The following is a 20305-nucleotide window of genomic DNA, read 5'->3' on the forward strand; positions in this document are numbered from 1 at the left end:
TTGTTCCTAGCCTTCCAAATAATTACTTCTACTTCTGGAATCAAATCTAAGGAAAAAACTTAAAATGCAAACAATGATTTATGTGTAAAAACATTTATTAAAGGGTTACTTATAATAGCAAAATGCTGGAAATTATTTAAATGACCAAAACAGAGAACTGTTTGTCCAAAGCACAAGACAGCCATAGGATGGATGGTAAATAACTTTTAAAACATATGTTTAAGAAGAATTATTAATAATGTGAGGTAATACGATGATATTAAGGGGAAAGGATATAAAACTATTTATATACATCAATCTAACCATTTTTTTTAACTGGACACACAAAAAAATCTGGAAACATTAATAAATATTCTGAGAAATAGGGTAAGTTTTATTTTTCTCTTCACTGTTTTCTGTATTTAAAAAGAAAAAAATCAAGATTATTAAAAGGGGAAAAAAGGACCAGTAACATAGAAAATAAAGAAAGATATAAAAAGGAAGCAAGTGAGGCCGGGTCTAGTGGCTCATGCCTGTAATCCCAGCACTTTGGCAGCCTGAGGCAGGTGGATCACTTGAGGTCAGGAGTTGGAGACCAGCCTGGCCAACATGGTGAAACTCCGTCTCTACTAAAAATACAAAAATTCGCTGGGAGTGGTGGTGCACACCTGTAATCCCAGCTACTTGGGAGGCTGGGGCAGGAGAATCACTTGAAACTGGGAGGTAGAGGCTGCAGTGAGCCAAGATCGTGCCACTGCACTCCAGCCTGGGCGAAAGAGAGAGACTCCAGCTCAAAAAAAATAAAAACAAAAATAAAAAGGAGGCAAGTGAAACATACTACTTGCTTTTGTTCCAAACATGTCTGTAGAAAGACCAGTGCCATATAATGAAAGAAATGACCCTCCAGAAGTGCTAATGGCATCCCCATTGAGTTAGAAACAGTCATCTAGATGATTTATCCTAGAATTTCAATTCATCCTAATTAGAGCTATTATTTTTTATATAACTACCATGGTTCCCAAACTGTGCAACAAGGTACTCTGAGGTGGCACAATGAACTCACAGGAACTCCACAAGGTGTTTTACATGTAGGGAAACAGTGTCACCTGACATCTGTCTGACACCTAATGAACTACTAACTCCAGGTCTGTTTCTATATCAGATCTTGCTACATTTCTTTCAATGACATCACGCCTTTGTGAAGCTGAGTTCTGAGAAACTGCTATGATAAAAAGCAATTATCATGAGAAAATCAATGTGTAACAAGAAATAAGGTGGTGTTACCTAATCTATTCCAAGGTTTGAGAAGTCATATCGTGCCCAACAGAGGTACACATTCCATTAGTAACTGTGGGGTTTTTTTGTTTTTGTTTTTGTTTTTTTGAGATAGAGTCTCACTCTTATTGCCCAGGCTGGAGTACAATGGTGCGATCTCGGCTCACTGCAACCTCTGCCTCCCGGGTTCAAGTGATTCTCCTGCCTCAACCTCCTGAGTAGCTGAGATTATAGGCACATGCCACTATGCCTGGCTAATTTTTGTATTTTTAGTAGAGATGGGGTTTCACCACATTGGCTAGACTGATCTCGAACTCCTGACCTCAGGTGATCTGCCTGCCTCGGTCTCCCAAAGTGCTGGGATTACAAGCGTGAGCCCCCGCGCCGAGCCATGTAACTGTGTTTTTTAACAAACAAAATGCTAACATAGGAAATACTTGAGTTGCTTAATACTACTAACTACATAATAAATGCAACTGTTAGGTATTTCTTCTGGCTGAGGAAGGCAATGAAAAAATTAGATACGGGAGGAGTCATGAACCAAGATAGCCTGGGACTGTATTACTATAATTCTATTACAAATTATAGAAAGTTCTTATCAAAATAAAAGAACATACTCTTAGAGAAAAAACCTGTACCTGTTGAGAATCCTTGTGCAGATGAGGAGACTTTGGTGAAACTACTGTAATAAAGGGTTTCTTCACTGTAATGGAGAAAAGAAATAATCATATCATTATTATATATAGCAGTACTCTAAAATTTAAGTTATTCCTAAATCTGAAGCAAGGAATATAACTTAAATTTTAAGATCAGACGATTTTGGTTAATTGTTCAATTTAGAAACTAGCATTTGAGGATTCACTGTACTGTTGTTTAGACTAAAACATTTTTATGATAAAAATTTAAAAATATTGGCCGGGCGCGGTGGCTCACGCCTGTAATCCCTGCACTTTGGGAGGCCGAGGCGGGCGGATCACGAGGTCAGGAGATCGAGACCATCCTGGCTAACAAGGTGAAACCCCGTCTCTACTAAAATACAAAAAATTAGCCGGGCGCGGTGGCGGCGCCTGTAGTCCCAGCTACTCGGGAGGCTGAGGCAGGAGAATGGCGCGAACCCGGGAGGCGGAGCTTGCAGTGAGCCGAGATGGTGCCACTGCACTCCAGCCTGGGGGACAGAGTGAAGACTCCGCCTCAAAAAAAAAAAAAAAAAAAAAAAAAAAAAAAAAAAAATTTAAAAATATTTAGAATGAAAGCCTTTTTACTTTCTAAGTCAATAGTAGGAATGTTTCCTTGTACTCGTTTTTTACACTAATTAAAAAATAAAAACTAACCCAATAGTTAATAACCTATGCTAAAAATGCTAAAAATGAAGTACTGGACAACTGTGAGGAACAAGAAAGTCAAGACTCCCAATATACTGTTGCTATGTGCAAACATAGACAAGAAAAACCGAGTCAGGCATGGTGGCTCAAGGCTGTAATCCCAGCGCTTTAGGAGGCCAAGGCAGGCAGATCACTTGAGGCCAGGATTTCAAGACCAGCGTGGCCAACATGGTGAGACCTTGTCTCTACTAAAAATACAAAAATTAACCAGACATGGTGGTGCACAACTGTAATCCCAGCTACTCGGGAAGCTGAGGCAGGAGAATCACTTGAACTCAGGAGGTAGAGGTTCCAGTGAACTAAGGTTGCACCACTGCACTCCAGCCTGGGTGACAGTGAGACCATGTCTCAAACAAAAGAAAAAAAAAAACAGCACTTCATGCTATTTCTAGTCTATCTTAAACCCATTTTTACTATGGCTTAAGAAAAAAATTCTATATTCTAAAAAATTCACTCAACAATTATTTTCCAAGAGCAGTATGCCAAGCACTAGGGACATAGCAGTGAACATGACAAAAAAAAATTCCTTGAAAAAAGAGAGACACAAAAGACAAATAACTAAACCAGATAAATTCAGATTATGATACAAAAGGGTATCTCACTGAACAGTGATATGATACAGAACGATTTTTGATACAGGAATTGGAAAAGTTTCTCATGGGAAGTAACATTTAAGTTGAGACTTGAAGAAAAAATTCAGCTATGACAAGGGTAAAAGTGTTCGAGTAAAAGGCTGAATACAAAACAGCAGAAAACTTGGCAAGTCTGCAGAATGGAAAGGAGTGCAGAGTGGCTAGTTTTGCCACCTTATCAGGTATCCATTTAAAAATAGAATTTTTTTTTCTTAAAAAAAGTACATATTCAATCATCTCTCTCTTCTAAAATCACAAAAAGACTAATTTTAAGTGATAATTACGGCAAAAAATCATAGCTATAACTAGTGTAAACTTCATTTTTAGGCTATTGCTATTTATGATTTATTTTCCTGCTAAAATTCAGAATAAAATAAAATAAACAATAATTTTGGAACTTGACATTTCTAAAAAGTTTTTTAAAAACACTGGATGAAAATTGATGTTGTTTTCCTTTACTGCCTTTGCTCCAGAAAAACATTCTAAATTAACACTTCTAAGCTATATACAATTATCTCACAAAAAATTTAGAATTTTAACACTTTCACACATTCTAAATTGGTAGCAAAAGTTATTCTTCTCTAATTTTGCTTTAAACGTCATAAAAGTACGTTATACCCCAGTGATTCAATCTTCTCAAACTGTCTCAAGCAACCAACTTAATTCTTTTTAGAGAAATATATTTATATCAAAAAAGCGAATTTAGTCGATCATTACTCATGGATTCTACCTACTCCCTAAAGTTTATTTGTAACCCCTAAATCAGTATTTGCTATACTTTCATTGTCACTTGCAGACATACATAAAGCAGCAAAAAACAAATTGCCTGAAACGCATGTTCTCAAGGCAACACTCTGGCTTTTTGTTTTAGCTTATGTTGTAAACAATTATTTTTCATGGCCATTTGGTGCCACATTTTTCATTTTTGTGCTATTTATTGGTAACTTCACTACTTAAAATGTCCCCAAAGAGGCCAGGTGCCGTGGCTCACGTCTATAATCCCAGCACTTTGGGAGGCTGAGGTGGGTGGATCACCTGAGGTCAGTTCAAACCAGCCTGGCCAACATAGCGAAACCCCATCTCTAATAAAAAAATAAAAATTAGCTGGGTATGGTGGCACACGCCTGTAGTCCCAGCTCTTCAGGAGGCTGAAGTGGAAGAATTGCTTGAACCGAGGAGGCGGAGGTTGCAGTGAGCCAAGATCGCCCCACTGCACTCCAGCCCAGGCAATAAACTGAGACTCTGTCAAAAAAAAAAAAAAAAAGTCCCCTAAGAATAGTGCCGTCTAGTGTTCCCAAGGGCAAGAAGACTGTGATATTCCTTATGAGTGTGTTAGGTAAGTTTTTTACAGGTAAGTTACATGGCTGTTGGCTATGAGTTCAATGTTAATGAATCAATAATATATATTAAATAAGATTCTTTAAGCAGAAACATACATAAAACAAGGGTTATGTATTCACAAATTAATGAAAATGTTCTGACCACAGGCTTGCAGGAACCTAACCCTGTATTTCCCATAGGAGCAAGGTTTACTGTTTACTAATTATGTGTTTGCAGTGACTTCACAGAACTATTGCAAATCTTCAGAATCAACTGTAATTTTCTTTCCAACTTGATGAGAGAAACAAGTTGTTTTCCCAAACTAATGTGTTTTTTTTTTGAGATGGAGTCTTGCTCTGTCACCCAGGCTAAAGTGCAGTGACACAATCTCTACTCACTGCAACTTCCACTTCATAGGTTCAAGCTATTCTCCTGCCTCAGCCTCCCAGTAGTTAAGATTACAGGTCCCCACCACCACACACGACTAATTTTTATATATTTTATTAGAGATGGGGTTTCACCATGTTGGCCAGGCTAATCTTGAACTCCTGACCTCTGGTGATCTGCCCACCTCAGCCTCCCAAAGTGCTGGGATTATAGGTGTGAGCCACCACCTGGCCTTCAAAACTAAATGCTATAATCCCTAAATCTTCACACTAGAACTTTATGTTCTTATATGGTATCATATAACTTTATCTACTCATATTTATTTTTCATTAAAGCTTTTTACTTTTTTTTTTTTTTTTTGAGATGGGAGTTTCACTCTTGTTGCCCAGAAGTGCAATGGCGCAATTTCGGCTCACTGCAACCTCTACCTACCGGGTTCAAATTATTCTCCTGCCTCAGCCTCCCGAGTAGCTGGGATTACAGGTACCTGCCACAATGCCCATCTAATTTTTTGTATTTTTAGTAGAGACAGGGTTTCATCATGTTGGCCAGACTGGTCTCGAACTCCCGACCTCAGGTGACCCACCCACCTCGGCCTCCCAAAGTGCTGGGATTACAGGCATGAGCCACCATGTCCGGCTACTTACTTTTAATATTTTAGAAAACAAACTAACAATTATCTTCAAACTTAACTACATTTCAAATAATCATTTTAGTAGGTACAATAAGTTATGTATATTTTTCTCAGGAATCACATGAGATACTCAAAGTTCAATTTTACCTTTTGAAAGTAGTACACTGTTCATTTACATTCAAATGTATATTATTTACTATCATATTCTTTAAAATACAATGCTGTTGCCAGTGTACCATAAGGAAAGTCAAAAGATCAATCACATACTGAAAGAAAACATTTACAACATATATCATAAAGGGCTAATATCTCTAATGTATAAAGAACTCTACAAATCAAGAATTAAAAAGCCAACATCTATTGAAAAGCTGGACAAAAGGGTAGACAGAAAAGATAGTTCATGGAAAAATATATACAAATGATGTTTAAATATAAGATGCTCAATTTCACCTGTAGTAGTAAAAACACAAATTTTAAATAACACTGAAAAGGTCAGAAGTGGTGGCTCATGCCTGTAATGCCAGCACTTTGGGAGGCCGATGTGGGTGGATCACTTGAGGTCAGAAGTTCGAGACCAGCTTGACCAACATGGTGAAACCATCTCTACTAAAAATACACAATTAGCCAGGTGTGGTAGATACACCTGTAATCCCAGCTGAGGCAGGAGAATCACTTGAACCTGGGAGGCAGAGTTTGCAGTGAGCTGAGATCACATCACTGCACTTCAGCCTGGACAAGAGTGAAACTCCATCTCAAAAATAAAAATAAATAAATAAAATAAATAAAAAATACACTGAAAAGCCATTTCTCATCTATCAGATTGGCAAACATTCAAAAGCTGGGCAATACACTATTGGCAAGGCTGTGGAGAAACACCCAGTCTCATACATTACTCATGGGAATGAGAAATGATTAACTCCTATAAAGAGAACTTTGAAGTATCTGTAAAACTGAGGCAGGAGAATCGCTTGAACCCAGGAGGTGGAGGATGCAGTGAGCTGAGATCGTACCATTGCACTCCAGCCTGGGTAACAAGAGTGAAACTCTGTCCTTAAAAAAAAAAAAAAAAGACAGACACAATTATGGAACAGAGGAAAGAGGGAAAAGAACTCTGGTACAGGATTGGAATTAGAGGTATCAATATGAACTCACTTTTTAAAAGAAATGTATTCCCTAGTACCTGTCCAAAAATGAATAATAAGAATAGATGTAATTAGCTAAGCATGGTGGTGCATGCCTGTAATCCCAACTACTTGGGAGGCAGAGGCTGCAGTGAGTCACTCCGGCCTGGGTGACAGAGTGAGACTGTCTCAAAAAAAAAAAAAAAAAGACATATACACACATATACGTACATATATATGTATATTTTTTGACATATATTAACTTAAATGTGCCAATATATGCTTATACATGCATAGAATATTTATGGAAGGATATCCTAGACGAAAACTGTAGCTAATTCTGAAGGGTAGACTGAGGGATGTGGTTGGATGGGGACTTTTCATTGGTATTATTCTCTATTAACATTGGTTTTACCAAGTACATGTATTACCTATTTAAACATTATATAATTCTTTAATGTAGCACCCAGAGCTATTATCTTCTTTCTTTATAGCTCTTTGAGCTATAAAGAAAACAATCCAAAATAGACACACAATTCTAACCTTCAGGACTGCTATCTGGCTCATATGTCTGTTGAGTTCCTTGCTGAAAGACAGTATTTTTCTTTCTCAATATTTCCAAACTGTCTAAAGCAGTACTGTGTTCAGATAGTGACTTTAAAATAGAAATGGTATTTACTAATCCAGAAAGTTCTGAAGAATTTCTAGGATTCCAGTATTGTTTGCCTTCTCTGGCAGTTTCAACCTCAACATGGTCAGGGGGTGGACTTCTAATCTTTCCCAAATCTTCAGGTTCAGATATATGTGCTTCTGTGTCTTTGGAAATAAGACGCTTTTTTCCCAGTGGGTAAAACAAAGAATTGGAAATGTGGATATTTGATTTATCAAGTTCAATACATTCAGAGTGATTCTGATTGGTATTTAATAGTTGGACACTGTTGTCACTACTAGAAGTTGAGGGTAAAACATGTTCAACATTTTTGTCTAAGTCATTTCCCAAAATAAAATGCTGAGGTTGAGCATCTTCTGAAAATAGATTACTGTTTTCAGCAGTCTGATTTTGAATATGAGGAATATGTAAATTCATGTTTATACCTTTAGATTTATTCGGGAGTAAAGCAAAATCATAGTTATTTCTGACTTCTTGAATAGGTTTATTAGAATCTTCTTTATTATCTATGTGTACAGCATCAGTCCACTTGAAAGATTCAAAATTGCTCAATGTGTCACTATACTCCTCTATTTCTTTTCTAGTGTTTTCAGCTTTACAATTTCCCATGTCAAAACCCACATAAGTTTTATCACAAAACTGTGATGGCAGAGTCTCTTTAACAGGAAATGTCACTGTAGGTTTGCCACTAACAGATGTTAAGAGTGGCAAATGTTTACCCTCAATCTCTTCACAGTTTGTATTCTCAGACCTCTTCTGAACACATGAATTGCCATCATTAACCAAAATGTCCTTTACCCAACTCTCTGAATCCTGGGAAATTTTGTTGCTTTCCTGTGATTCCTCCTCAGTGTCACTGGTCTCAAAATTGTTCAGATTAAAAGTTACCTCCAAAAATGGTTGTGTTACATTACTCAGTGATTCATGAATACTATTAAGACTTTCATTATCCATTTTACTTTCAGAAATCATGTCTGTAATGTCATCAGAGATTCTAGAATTATTACTAAATTCAACTTGGAGATGTTTCAGTTCTGGCAGAGATGACTCTGATTGTTCATACTCCTTTTCTGGTGTTCCACATGTATTTACCTCCTGAGCATTTTCTTTAATGAGAACTGATCCTTTAATGCAGACCTTGTCATTTTGATTAAAAGATATTTTATTATCTTCTTGAATGTCAGATTCTGACAATGTACTATCATTTTCTGCACTGCTACAGGTAATCTGTAAGCTATTGCTTTCACTGAATGAAGGAATTTCTAATTTTACTTCCTGATTCCAGGATTGATCATTATTACCGACTGACTTGTCTACATTATACTTTTTCCCCCCTTCAGCACATGTTTCAAAGAACTGTGTATTTTTTTGTAATGAAAGGTCTTTCAAATTATAATTTATATCATCTTCCTGGGCCTTGGTTTTCCTTTCTGTATCATTCCCATCTACAGTAGAACGTATAGGTGAACTCTGTGAGGATAAATACATGGCCCACCGGCTTTTATTTCTCATGGTATTTTCTGATTGATACTGGTAGTATAAATTTTCTGTGCTCTTCATCTCAGCACACTCTTCCTGTTGAATTAGGTGCTTCGGTTTAGTAGCAATTTTTAAACTTCCCTGTGGTTGTTTTTGAGGAAAGTGCTCTGTCATCTCAGAATTTAGTTCCTCACATGTACTAGATGATTCAGACTTCAGAAGAGCTAATATCTGTGCTTTGCTTCTGATGTTTTGTGAAATTCCTGAACAGTGAGATGCCAAACTATCTCTTTTCACAGGCTCATTGGTCAGTAAAGAGTCTGAAAGCTTATTTCCAGAATTGATAGGAGAGCAAAAATACTTTTCTTCACACAGCACTTCTGGGTTAATCTGGAAGGATGGAGAAAAAACTGAAGAAAAATCCATGGCATTTCTCTCTCTGTTCTTGTAAGTCACAATGTTCTCAGGGTCTGCCAGTATATTATTTACATCTTTATTGCCAACAGTAGGAAACAAAGGAGGCATGCTGTAGAATGGAGAAAAAATAGTAGAGCCAGGTTTCTTAGCGTCATGTGATGCAGCTGATTCACCACTTTCTGTAATAACCATTTTCTTCGGAACCTGACGTGGTCCTTGAAAATCCTGAAAATATTAAAATAACTGTTAGCTGTACCATTACCCATAAAGAAAATGTGAACTGGCTAAGAAAAAAAAAAAAAGACGAAGGAGTGTTTCTGCTTTGCCTAAGGTAAAGTAATATTTCAGATTTAAAGTTTGTTAAAGTACATTCATTTGTAATAAGATTTTTCAAAGTAGGGTTTACTTCCTTTCTACCTAAGTATACTATGAAGTGCCCTTTGAACGACAGAGTACGATAACTTCGAAATTCACTACTTTTTGAGACAATTTAATAAATATATTTTGATGTATTATTTTCCACAGTAAAACTTACAGTAAACTTCCTTTTTAAGCCAGAGGGCTGACATCCACGAGATCGGCCAGAGGATATAAATCTCCTTGAATTTAACTCTGGTGCTTCTTTATTGACATTCTGCTTAACAATACCTATGGCTCCAGCAACTTTAACCTCTTCAACTGTGATTAAGTATCGATCACTTTCTAAGTCATCTCCAGGTTTCACCTAAAAGAATAAATGTCAAAATCACATACATCTAATTATTTGATTATCTATGTATTCCAGGATGCTCACTAGCACTAAGACACAATGGGTGTTCAATAAATAGGTGCTGAATGAATAAATCAGTAACTAAAGTCTTCAATTATTTTTTATTATGTACTCGTTAACTATCAATAAGCACAAAAAAGGACAATAATATAATTTTTAAATTTCTCTAATTTGGTTATTCAACAACACATATTAGAGCTAGGTGTGGTAGCTCACACCTGTAATCGCAAGACTTTGGGAGACCAAGGCAAGAGGATTGCTTGAAGCCAAGAGTATGAGACCAGCCTGGACAAAATATTCAGATCCTGTCCCCACAAAAAATTTTTATTTTAAATTAGCCCGGACTGGATGGGATGGCTTATGCCTGTAATCCCAGCACTTCAGACACCAAGACAGGGGGAATGCTTGAAGCCAGGAGGTCAAGACCACCCTAGTCAACATAGCAAGACCCGTCTCTACAAAAAACTTTTTAAAAAATTAGCCATGTATGGTGGCATGCACCTATAGTCCCAGCTATTTGGGGGGATGGGGTGGGAGGATGATTTGAGCCTAGGAGGTCAAGACTGTAGTGAGCGGTTATCACACCACTGCTCTCTAGCCTAGGTGACAGAGTGAGACTCTGTCTCAAAAAAAAAAAAAAAAAAATTAGCCAGGCATGGTGGCATGTTGCTATAGTGTCAGCTACTTGAAAGGCTGAGGTGGAAGGATCCCTTGAGCCCAGGAGTTTGAGGCTGCGGTAAGCTATGATCACACTACTGTACTCCAGCCTGGATGACAGAGTGAGACAATGTCTCTAAAAACAAAATTAAATTAGTAAATAAATATTACATACTGGGGACTTACATGAGGCCCCTTGTTACATACTAGGGATACAAAGATGAGAAAAAAATGCCTCCTCTCAAGCAATTCACTTAGAATCCATACAACTAAGTGTAACTTTTCAAAAATTAGAGTTATTATCAACTATATATCTTTAAATGAATAAGATACTCATAATTATCACAAATTAAACATTATTATAAATCATTACAGTTGCTTAAATAATCATATTCTAAAAATGCATTTTAATCACATTAATGAGTAAATGTAGTACTTGCCACCACCTCTGACTGCAGCATAAAAATAAGATTATCGCTAGGCACAGTGGCTCATGCTTGTAATCCCAGCACTTTGGGAGACTGAGGCGGGCAGATCACCTGAGGTTGGGAGTTTGAGACCAGCCTGACCAACATGGTGAAACCCCTTCTTTACTAAAAATACAAAAAAAATTAGCAGGGTGTGGTGGTGCATGCCTGTAATCCCAGTCACCTGGGAGGCTGAGGCAGGAGAATCACTTGAACCCAGGAGGCGGAGGTTGTGGTGAGGTGAGATCGCGCCATTGCACTCTAGCCTGGGCAACAAGAGCGAAACCCCATCTCAAAAATAAAAAAAAAAAATTATCAACCTAATTTGAAAATACAAAAAATCTGTATCAGATTAATATTTTACTAATGAAATGATTTTTTTTTTTTTTTTGAGACGGAGTTTCGCTCTTATTGCCCAGTCTGGAGTGCAACAGTGCAATCTCAGCTCACCGAACCTCCGCCTCCCGGGTTCAAGTGATTCCCTTACCTCAGCCTCCTGAGTAGCTAGGATTGTAGGCATGCGCCACCACGTCCAGCTAATTTTGTGTATTTTTAGTAGAGAAGGGGTTTCTCCATGTTGGTCAGGCTGGTCCTGAACTCCTGACGTCAGGTGATCCGCCCGCCTCGGCCTCCCAAAGTGATGGAATTACAGGCGTGAGCCAGCGCGCCTGGCCTGAAATGATTTTTAAGATGAAATAATAGTAGTTACCACCAATCAAACCATATACTAAGATACTGATTCTCCTAGACCCTTCTAAAAATATATAAAAGTACCATAACCACTACTGATGTCATGTAAAATTTCAAAACAAATTAAATCCTATGGCCAAAATTAAACATCATCATCATCATAGTATGCATTTTAACACATTTAGAATCACTGTACTAGGCCAGGTGTGGTGGCTCATGCCTGTAATCCCAGCACTTTAGGAGGCCAAGGCACGGGGCTCACTGGAGTTCAGGAGTTCAAGACCAGCCCAGTCAACATGGTAAAACCCCATCTCTACTAAAAATACAAAAAATTAGTTGGGTATGGTGGTGCACATCTGTAATCTCAGCTACTCGGGAGGCTGAGGAAGGAGAATCACTTGAACCCAGGAGGCAGAGGCTGCAGTGAGCCGAGATGGTGCCACTACACTCCAGCCTGGGCAACAGAGAGAGACTCCATCTCAAAAAAAAAAAAAAAAGAATCACTATACTAACTAAAACTGCTAGGCATTTTACAAAAGTTATTTCTAACCTTCAGACCGACCCTGTAAGTAATGTCCGTCTGTGATCTACATTTTACATCAGGGAAGTTAGATATAGAATTTAGGTGGGCCAGGAAGTATTTAGAACTGGGAAATGAACCCAGAATGACCAACTTTAATATCCTAATTCTTCACTAAAATATGCCTTTAGTTCTCTTTCTATGCTTTTTCCTCTTTGAGAGGAAAAACACAAACTACATATTTGATAGAATACGTTATTTACATACTTATTTTTAACTTTTAAGTTCAGGGGTACATGTGCAGGTTTGTTATACAGGTAAACCTGTGTCATGGGGGTTTATTATACAGATTACTTCATCACCCAAGTATTAAGCCTAGTACCCATTATTTTTTCTGATCCTCTTCCTCCTCCTACCCTATCTGTGTCCTCCAGTAGGCCCCAGTGTCTGTTGTTCCCCTCTGTGTCCATGCATTCTCATCATTTAGCTCCCACTTACATGTGAGAACATGTAATATTTGGTCTTCTGTGTTCCTGCATTAGTTTGCTAAGGATAATGGCCTCCAGCTCCATTCATATTCCTGTAAAGGAACATGATCTCATTCTTTTTTATGGCTGTACATCATGGTATATTTGTATCTCGTTTTCTTTATCCAGTCTATCACTGATGGGCATTTAGGTTGATTCTGTGTCTTTGATACTATGAATAGTGCTACAACGAACATACACATGCATGTGTCTTTATGGCAGAACAACTTATAGTCCTTTGGGTATATACCTAGTTATAGTTCTCTTGGGTTGAATGGTAGTTCTGTTTTTAGGTGAGAGAATATTATACTTAAATGAGAATATGTCACAAAAAATTTCCCACAGTAGACCTCTGCCTATGGAAAAATCATGTAGTAGAATTGGACTCTAGAATCATCTCCTGGGATCAAGCCTTCCTACCACTGTAACTCTATGAACATGAGCAAGTTACTTAACCTTTCTGCACTGCACTCTTAATCTATAAAAATCAGGTTTTTTTTTTTTAGATTATAAAAAATCAGTTGTAGAGATTAAAGGAAACATATCTAAAAGGTTTTAGCACAAAGTCTAGTTATAATGTTCAACAAATACTAACTATAATTATTAGTATTAGTATTATGACTACATTAACAATATTCATAAAGGATTTAAAGAGATTTTTAAATAATAACTTAAAAATAAGATAAACACACTAAAATACCTCAAGGCATTTAAGAAACACACTCTCCAAACATGTTCCTTTGTCATCATATAAAATTGCCTGTATAAAAACAAAATAAAGGTTAAAAAGGAAAAACACAATTATGCTTTTCTTAAATATCTTCAAGAGGAAATAAATAATTGTTACATAAGTTATCATATAATGAAAGGATTACATTTGTTGAACTTGGATTTGAAAATGCATCTATTTTGAATGTTTATTATGCATCAGTCTGTGTAAGAGAGTAAAGGCACACATAAATAAATTCAAGAACTTAATTGCTACCAGGAGGATATTAGAATGAAACTGGGGAGAGGCTGAGTGCAGTGGCTCACGCCTGTAATCTCAGCACTTTGGGAGGCCGAGGCAGGTGGATCACCTGAGGTCAGGAGTTCCAGACCAGCCTGGCCAACATGGCAAAACCCCGTCTCTTCTAAAAATACCAGCTGAGGCAGGAGAATTGCTTGAACCCAGGCGGCAGAGGTTGCAGTGAGCTGAGATCACGCCACTGCATTCCAGCCTGGGCAACAGAGCGAGACTCCATCTCAATTTAAAAAAAAAAAAAATTGGGAAGAAAATATAATTGAAACACATTAAAGGGGACAAACAGGAGACAAGATCATTTCAAGAGATTATTGCAATGGGATGGTATACAGGATAAAGGAGATGATTAGCACTTAAAATAAGGTATTGGCATTCAGAAGGATAAGATAATTGTTTATGAGGTATAATGAATAAAACTTGTTAAATGTGAGGGTTAAGGGGGGAAAAAAGGATGCTAAGGTTATTACCATTTTCTAGCTTTCCCCTTATGTCTCTAGCCCTTTTTCATAGCAATTTTTCCACTAGCCCCTTTAATACTGGTGTTTCCATCACTTTGGAAAACAGTCTGGCAATTACTTGAAAGATTAAACAAAACTCCCACATGACCCAGCAATTCCACTCCTAGGTATATACCCAAGAGAAATAAAAACATATGTCTATACAAAAACCTGCACATTAATGCTCATAGCAGCATTATGCATAATAGCCAAAAAGTTGAAGTAACCCAAAAGTATATCAACTGCATTATGAATGGATAAATAAAACATGACGTATTGGGCTCGGTACACAGCTCGTGATGTAATCCCAGCTACTCCAGGTACTCTGCAGGCTGAGATGCAAGGATTACCTGAGACCAGAAGTTCAAGATCAATCCAGGGAACAAAGCAAGACTCTATCTCCAAAAAATTTTTTTTATTTGCCAGACACGGTGGTGTAAGACTAAGTAGTCCCAACTACTTTGGAGGCTAAGGCAGAGGGATTGTTTGAGCCTAAAGTGAACTATGATTGCACCACTGCAATCCAGCCTGGGCGACAGAGCAAGACCCTGTCTATTGAAAAAAAGAAAATCATGCCAGGTGCAGTGGCTCACGCCTATAATCCCAGCACTTTGGGAGGCTGAGATGGGCAGATCACCTGAAGTTGGGAGTTCGAGACCAGCCTGACCAACATGGAGAAACCCCGTCTCTACTAAAAATACAAACTTAGTTGGCCTTCGTGGCACATGCCTGTAATCCCAGCTACTCAGGAGGCTGAGGCAGGAGAATCGCTTGAACCAGGGAGGCGGATGTTATGGTGAGCTGAGATCACGCCATTGCACTCCAGCCTGGGCAACAAGAGCGAAACTCCATCTCAAAAAAAAAAAAATTATATGGCAATAAAAAATAAAATATATATGAAGATACATGCTTCAACATGGAAGAATCTTGAAAATATTATGCTAAATAAGACTTACTCACAAAATACTACTTATTATATAATTTCATTCATGCAAAAATGTCCAGAATAGGTAAATCTATAGAGACAGTAAGTAGATTTGTGTTTGCGTAGGGCTGGGGGCTGGGTACTGAGTAGTAGCTGCCAATGAGTATGAGATTTCTTTTGGTGGTGACAAAAATATGCCAAATTTAAATTGTGCCGATGGTTGCAAAACTGTGAAAATACTAAAAATCACTGAATAGGTGAATCGAAGTGTGTGAAGTGTGAATTATATCTCAATAAAGCTGTTAAAAAAAATTGGTATTCTTATCCCTCTATTCTTTTAATTTGATACACCCTCCCTGAGCACTATCATCCATATAAATCAGATCATGTTATGCTCCTGCTCAAGTCATTCCCACGTCTCTACAGCTCCCTAAGAATAACAAAAGTTCTTTCCATAGCCAGTGAGGCTTATATAATCCCCTTTATCTCCATTCTCGCCCTTGCTCACTCCGTTCCAACCACACTAATGTCCTTGTTATTGCCTTTCACTAGACATACATATTCATTTAATTTAGCGGTCTCTCTCCTCTGTGTTATTTCCATGAAGTCAGGGATTTATCTGTTTTGTTCCCTGCTGTATTTCTTAGAACAGTGTGTAACTCACTCGGATGCTCAAAAAATATTTGTTGAATAAATGAATACACTCCAATAGTTTCAAATACCATCTAAAAGCCAAGGACTTCCAATCTATACTAGTAGTCAGGAACTCCTTCCTGAGGTCTAGATCTCTACAGCTAATTACGTGAGTGTTTCTATGATACTTCAAATTTATTTATTTATTTTATTTATTTTTTCTTTTTTTGAGACTGAGTCTCACTCTATCACCCAGGCTAGAGTGCAGTGGCATGATCTCAGCTCACTGCAACCTCCATCTCCCGGATTCAAACGATTCTCGGGCCTCAACCTCTCGAGTAGCTGGAATTACAGGCACCCGCCACCATGCCTGGCTAATTTTTACATTTTTAGTAGAGACAGGGTTTTACCACGTTAACCAGGCTGGTCTGGTCTCAAACTCCTGACCTCAAGTGATCTGCCCACCTTGGCCTCCCAAAGTACTAGGATCACAGGCATGAGCCACCGTACCCAGCCTCAAATTTATTATATTCAATACGGAACTAAAAATCTTGATTGTTCCCATTAACTCATTTTTCTTTTTGAAATATTTCATTTTGGGAAATAAACACACAAACCTAAAAGTCATTCTGGATCCTCCTCTCACCTTCTATATCCAAGATTTAAAAGGCTATATTTTCATAATTTATCTATAATCATTCTTTTTCTCCATCGTCATTGCTAATGTCTGCTTGGTCAGACCTCCATTACTTTTTGTCTAGATTATTCTACAGCCTCTACTATAAGTCTTTGAAACCCAATCTGACTTTCATCCTACACAACTTTTACACTGCTGCCAAACCAATCTTTCTAAAATACAAACATAGCCGGGCATGGTGGCTCACATCTGTAATCCCAGCACTTTAAGAGGCCAAGGCGGGTGGAACATCTGAGGTCAGGAGTTTGAGACCAACCTGGCCAACATGGTGAAACCCATCTCTACCAAAAATACAAAAATTAGCCAGGTGTTGTGGCACATGCTTGTAATCCCAGCTACTCAGGAGGCTGAGGCCCAAGAATCACTTGTGCCCAGGAGGCAGAGGCTGTAGTGAGCCGAGATCGTGCCACTGCACTCCAGCCTGGGTGACGGAGCAAGACTTTGTCTCAAAAAAATAAAATAAAATAAAATACAAATATGATATGTCACTCTTGTTCTCATAATTCTTCATTACCTCCTAGGGCTGAGCACACAAAGTTCTTCATGATATGGTTCCTGTCTACCTCTTTAGCTTTATACTGCATCATTTCCCAATATGGGGCCTTCATTTCAGCTAGATTTAAATGCTTATAGTTTAAGTGCTTAGGATGTGGCAGGTACTTTATTAAGGTCTTTACATGTTTCTTATTTTAATCCTTAGGACAACTTTATGAAGCATCATTTTCCCCATTTTACAAAGAAAGAACAGAGGCACTGAGAGTACTTCCCCAAAATTATACATCTAATAAGTGAAGGGCCAGAATTGAAACTGAGGTCTGCTTGACATTTGATGCTAACTGCTCTTCTACTCTGCATCCACCTATCTTACTTGACTTTTCCCACTGTTCACCAGCGATATGTTGGTAGGTTGATGACTTATTCAGTGGAAGATGAATAACTTTGACAGAATTTAGACAGAGAAAAGGCATAACCAGCAGGAGAAGAATATAAGCAACAGCCTGCATTTAAGAATGAGGGCGTTATATCGGAAACAGTGAGATAATTAACTTAACCTAGAACACAGAAACTTTCAGGGACTAACTTGAATTTACCTTGTTTTCCTATAACCTACCTGTGTGAGATATATAATGGGCACTCAACAAATGTATGCTATAGTTGAAGATAAAGTTGGAATAGTAGCACTAGCATGACCATAATAATTTGGAACCAGAAGACAACACAAAGGATATGCAGAATCCAATCAGATGGTTTTTAAATATCTACAAGATTTTAAAGACACTAGATCTAAAGAAAAAAGCAGAATATAAAAGAAAAAGTTATATAGAATAGCATCAGACACTGAATGAATTAGTTTACATATTTAAAAAACATATGGATATGCACAGACCTGAATATTCATCTATTTAAATTAGAAGAATTAATCACATGACTTGAACACAGCGATAGCAACCATGAGACCACCACCTTCAAAGAGCATAGACTTGGAGATCCTGTTGTTACTACAATTAAACACAGGGCTCGACATGTCCCTTGGTGATGGTGTTCAAGTTATCCTGATTATCTATAGCCCTGGGTCTCAAATCTCACTCTAAAATCTTACTGGCAGCCTCAGTTTGTTGATATAACTCCAATTTACTTGGGTAACAACATGTTTTTTACTCAATGTGAAAGTACCTTTAACTCCTGAAACATTTAGAACTGGATATAGACAAAATGAAGTAATTCAAACCAAAAATATCAATACTTTTGAATTATAGTCATGAATAGATTTTAGTTATTGGCCAATCTGACATTAGGTAATCTGATATTTCAAATATTTGAGCCAGGCGCGGTGGCTTATGCTTGTAATCCCTTTGGGAGGCCAAGATGGCTTGAGCTCAGGAGTTTGAGACCAGCCTGGCCAACATGGTGAAACCCTGTCTCTACAAAAAATGTAAAAATTGCCAGGTGAGGTGGTGTGTGCTTGTGGTTCCAGCTACTTGGAATGCTGAGGTGGGAGGATCGCTTAACCCTAGGAGGTGGAGGTTGCAGAGAGCAGAGATTGCACCACTGCACTCCAGCCTGAGTGACAGAGTTAGACTCTGTCTCAAAAGACAAACAAACAAACAAAAAAACTAATAAAATATTTGTGTTATTTTTAATTTTAAAAAGCTACTTTTGCCAGGCACAGTGGCTCACACCTGTAATACCAGCACTTTAGGAGGCCGAGGTGGGAGGATCACTTGATGTCAGGAGTTCGAGACCAGCCTGGCCAACATGGTGAAACCCCATCTCTACTAAAAACACAAAAATTAGCTAGGCATGGTGGTGGGTGTTTGTAATCCCAGCTACTCAGGAGGCTGAAGCAGGATAATCACTTGAACCTTGGATGCAGAGGTTGTAGTGAGCCAAGACTGTGCCACTGCACTCCCGCCTGGGCAAAAGAGCAAGACTCTGTCTAAAAAAAGAAAAAAAAAAAACCACTTAGTTTTTTCAACTTAAGTTGCTTGAACATTAAGTGAAAACCCTACTGAAAGTAACTGTTAAACTTAACTAGGTTTACAAATTTAATAGGATTACATAAATTGAACTTGAAGACTTAAGGCAAAATTAGTTTTTTAATTTACTGTTTTAATAAATTAAATATTAAGAAATAGTAGGGCCAAGCGCAGTGGCTCAGACCAGGCGCAGTGACTCACACCTGTAATCCCAGCACTTCGGGAGGCCAAGGCAGGCAGATCACCTGACCTTGGCAGTTCGAGACAGCCAGACCAACACAGAGAAACCCCGTCTCCACTAAAAATACAAAAGTAGCCAGGCATGGTGGCGCATGCCTGTAATCCCTGCTACTTGGGAGGCTAAGGCAGGAGAATCGCTTGAACCTGGGAGGTGGAGGTTACGGTGAGCCAAGATTGCACCACTGGACTCCAGCCTGGGCAACAAGAGTAAAACTCAGTCTCAAAAACAAAACAAAAAAAAGAGAAATAGTAGATAGTCTTTTCTCTACTAAAAAGTTTCCCTCAGTGATAACCTCACAATGACAGATAAGAAAAATAAGAACAGAATATGGTTATATTTAATTGCTAGACTGAGGAGTAGGGGCTTCATTCAGGAGGCCACAGACATTGTCAATGTGTCCTATGTAAAATTAGTGACTCAACTGTAATAAGGTTCTTTTTTAAAATTGGTAATATTTGGATCACCTGAGGTCAGGAGTTCGAGACCAGCCTGACCAACATGGCAAAACTCCGTTTCTACTAAAAATACAAAAGACTAGCCGGGCGTGGTAGTGGCACCTGTAGTCCCAGCTACTTAGGAGACTGAGGCAGAGCTGCTTGAATGTGGGAGGCGGAGGCTGCAGTGAGCTGAGATCTTGCCATTGCACTCCAACCTGGGCAACAGAGTCAGACTCTGGTTCAAAAAAAAAAAAAAAAAAAAAGACACAGTAGAATGGAGAATGGTTAGGATATGGGCTCTGGGGACAAAAAGCCTAGGTTCATATGTGGCTCCTCCACCTTCCAGCTTTGACCCTTGGCAAGCTACTCCATCTCTCTGCACCTCAGTTTCATCTTCGGTAACATAAATATTAAAAGAGTACCTAACTAGTAGGAGAGTTACGTAGAT

The 20305-nt window shown here is 38.2% G+C and overlaps 1 protein-coding gene across 1 annotated transcript in view; it reads right to left on the reverse strand.

Annotated features, from left to right (window-relative positions):
• Nucleotides 1-20305, reverse strand: part of ZGRF1 (zinc finger GRF-type containing 1) — an 83066-nt gene that overhangs the window by 56344 nt on the left and 6417 nt on the right. The window contains exons 4-7 of the mRNA XM_025386149.1: nucleotides 13627-13686; nucleotides 9832-10020; nucleotides 7274-9521; nucleotides 1893-1957 (exon numbers count right to left, since the gene is read on the reverse strand). Of these exons, the coding sequence (XP_025241934.1) occupies nucleotides 1893-1957; nucleotides 7274-9521; nucleotides 9832-10020; nucleotides 13627-13686 (2562 nt within the window). The remainder of the gene's footprint in view (nucleotides 1-1892; nucleotides 1958-7273; nucleotides 9522-9831; nucleotides 10021-13626; nucleotides 13687-20305) is intronic.

Source organism: Theropithecus gelada, chromosome 5 (genome assembly GCF_003255815.1).
Source record: "Theropithecus gelada isolate Dixy chromosome 5, Tgel_1.0, whole genome shotgun sequence".
NCBI lineage: Eukaryota > Metazoa > Chordata > Mammalia > Primates > Cercopithecidae > Theropithecus > Theropithecus gelada.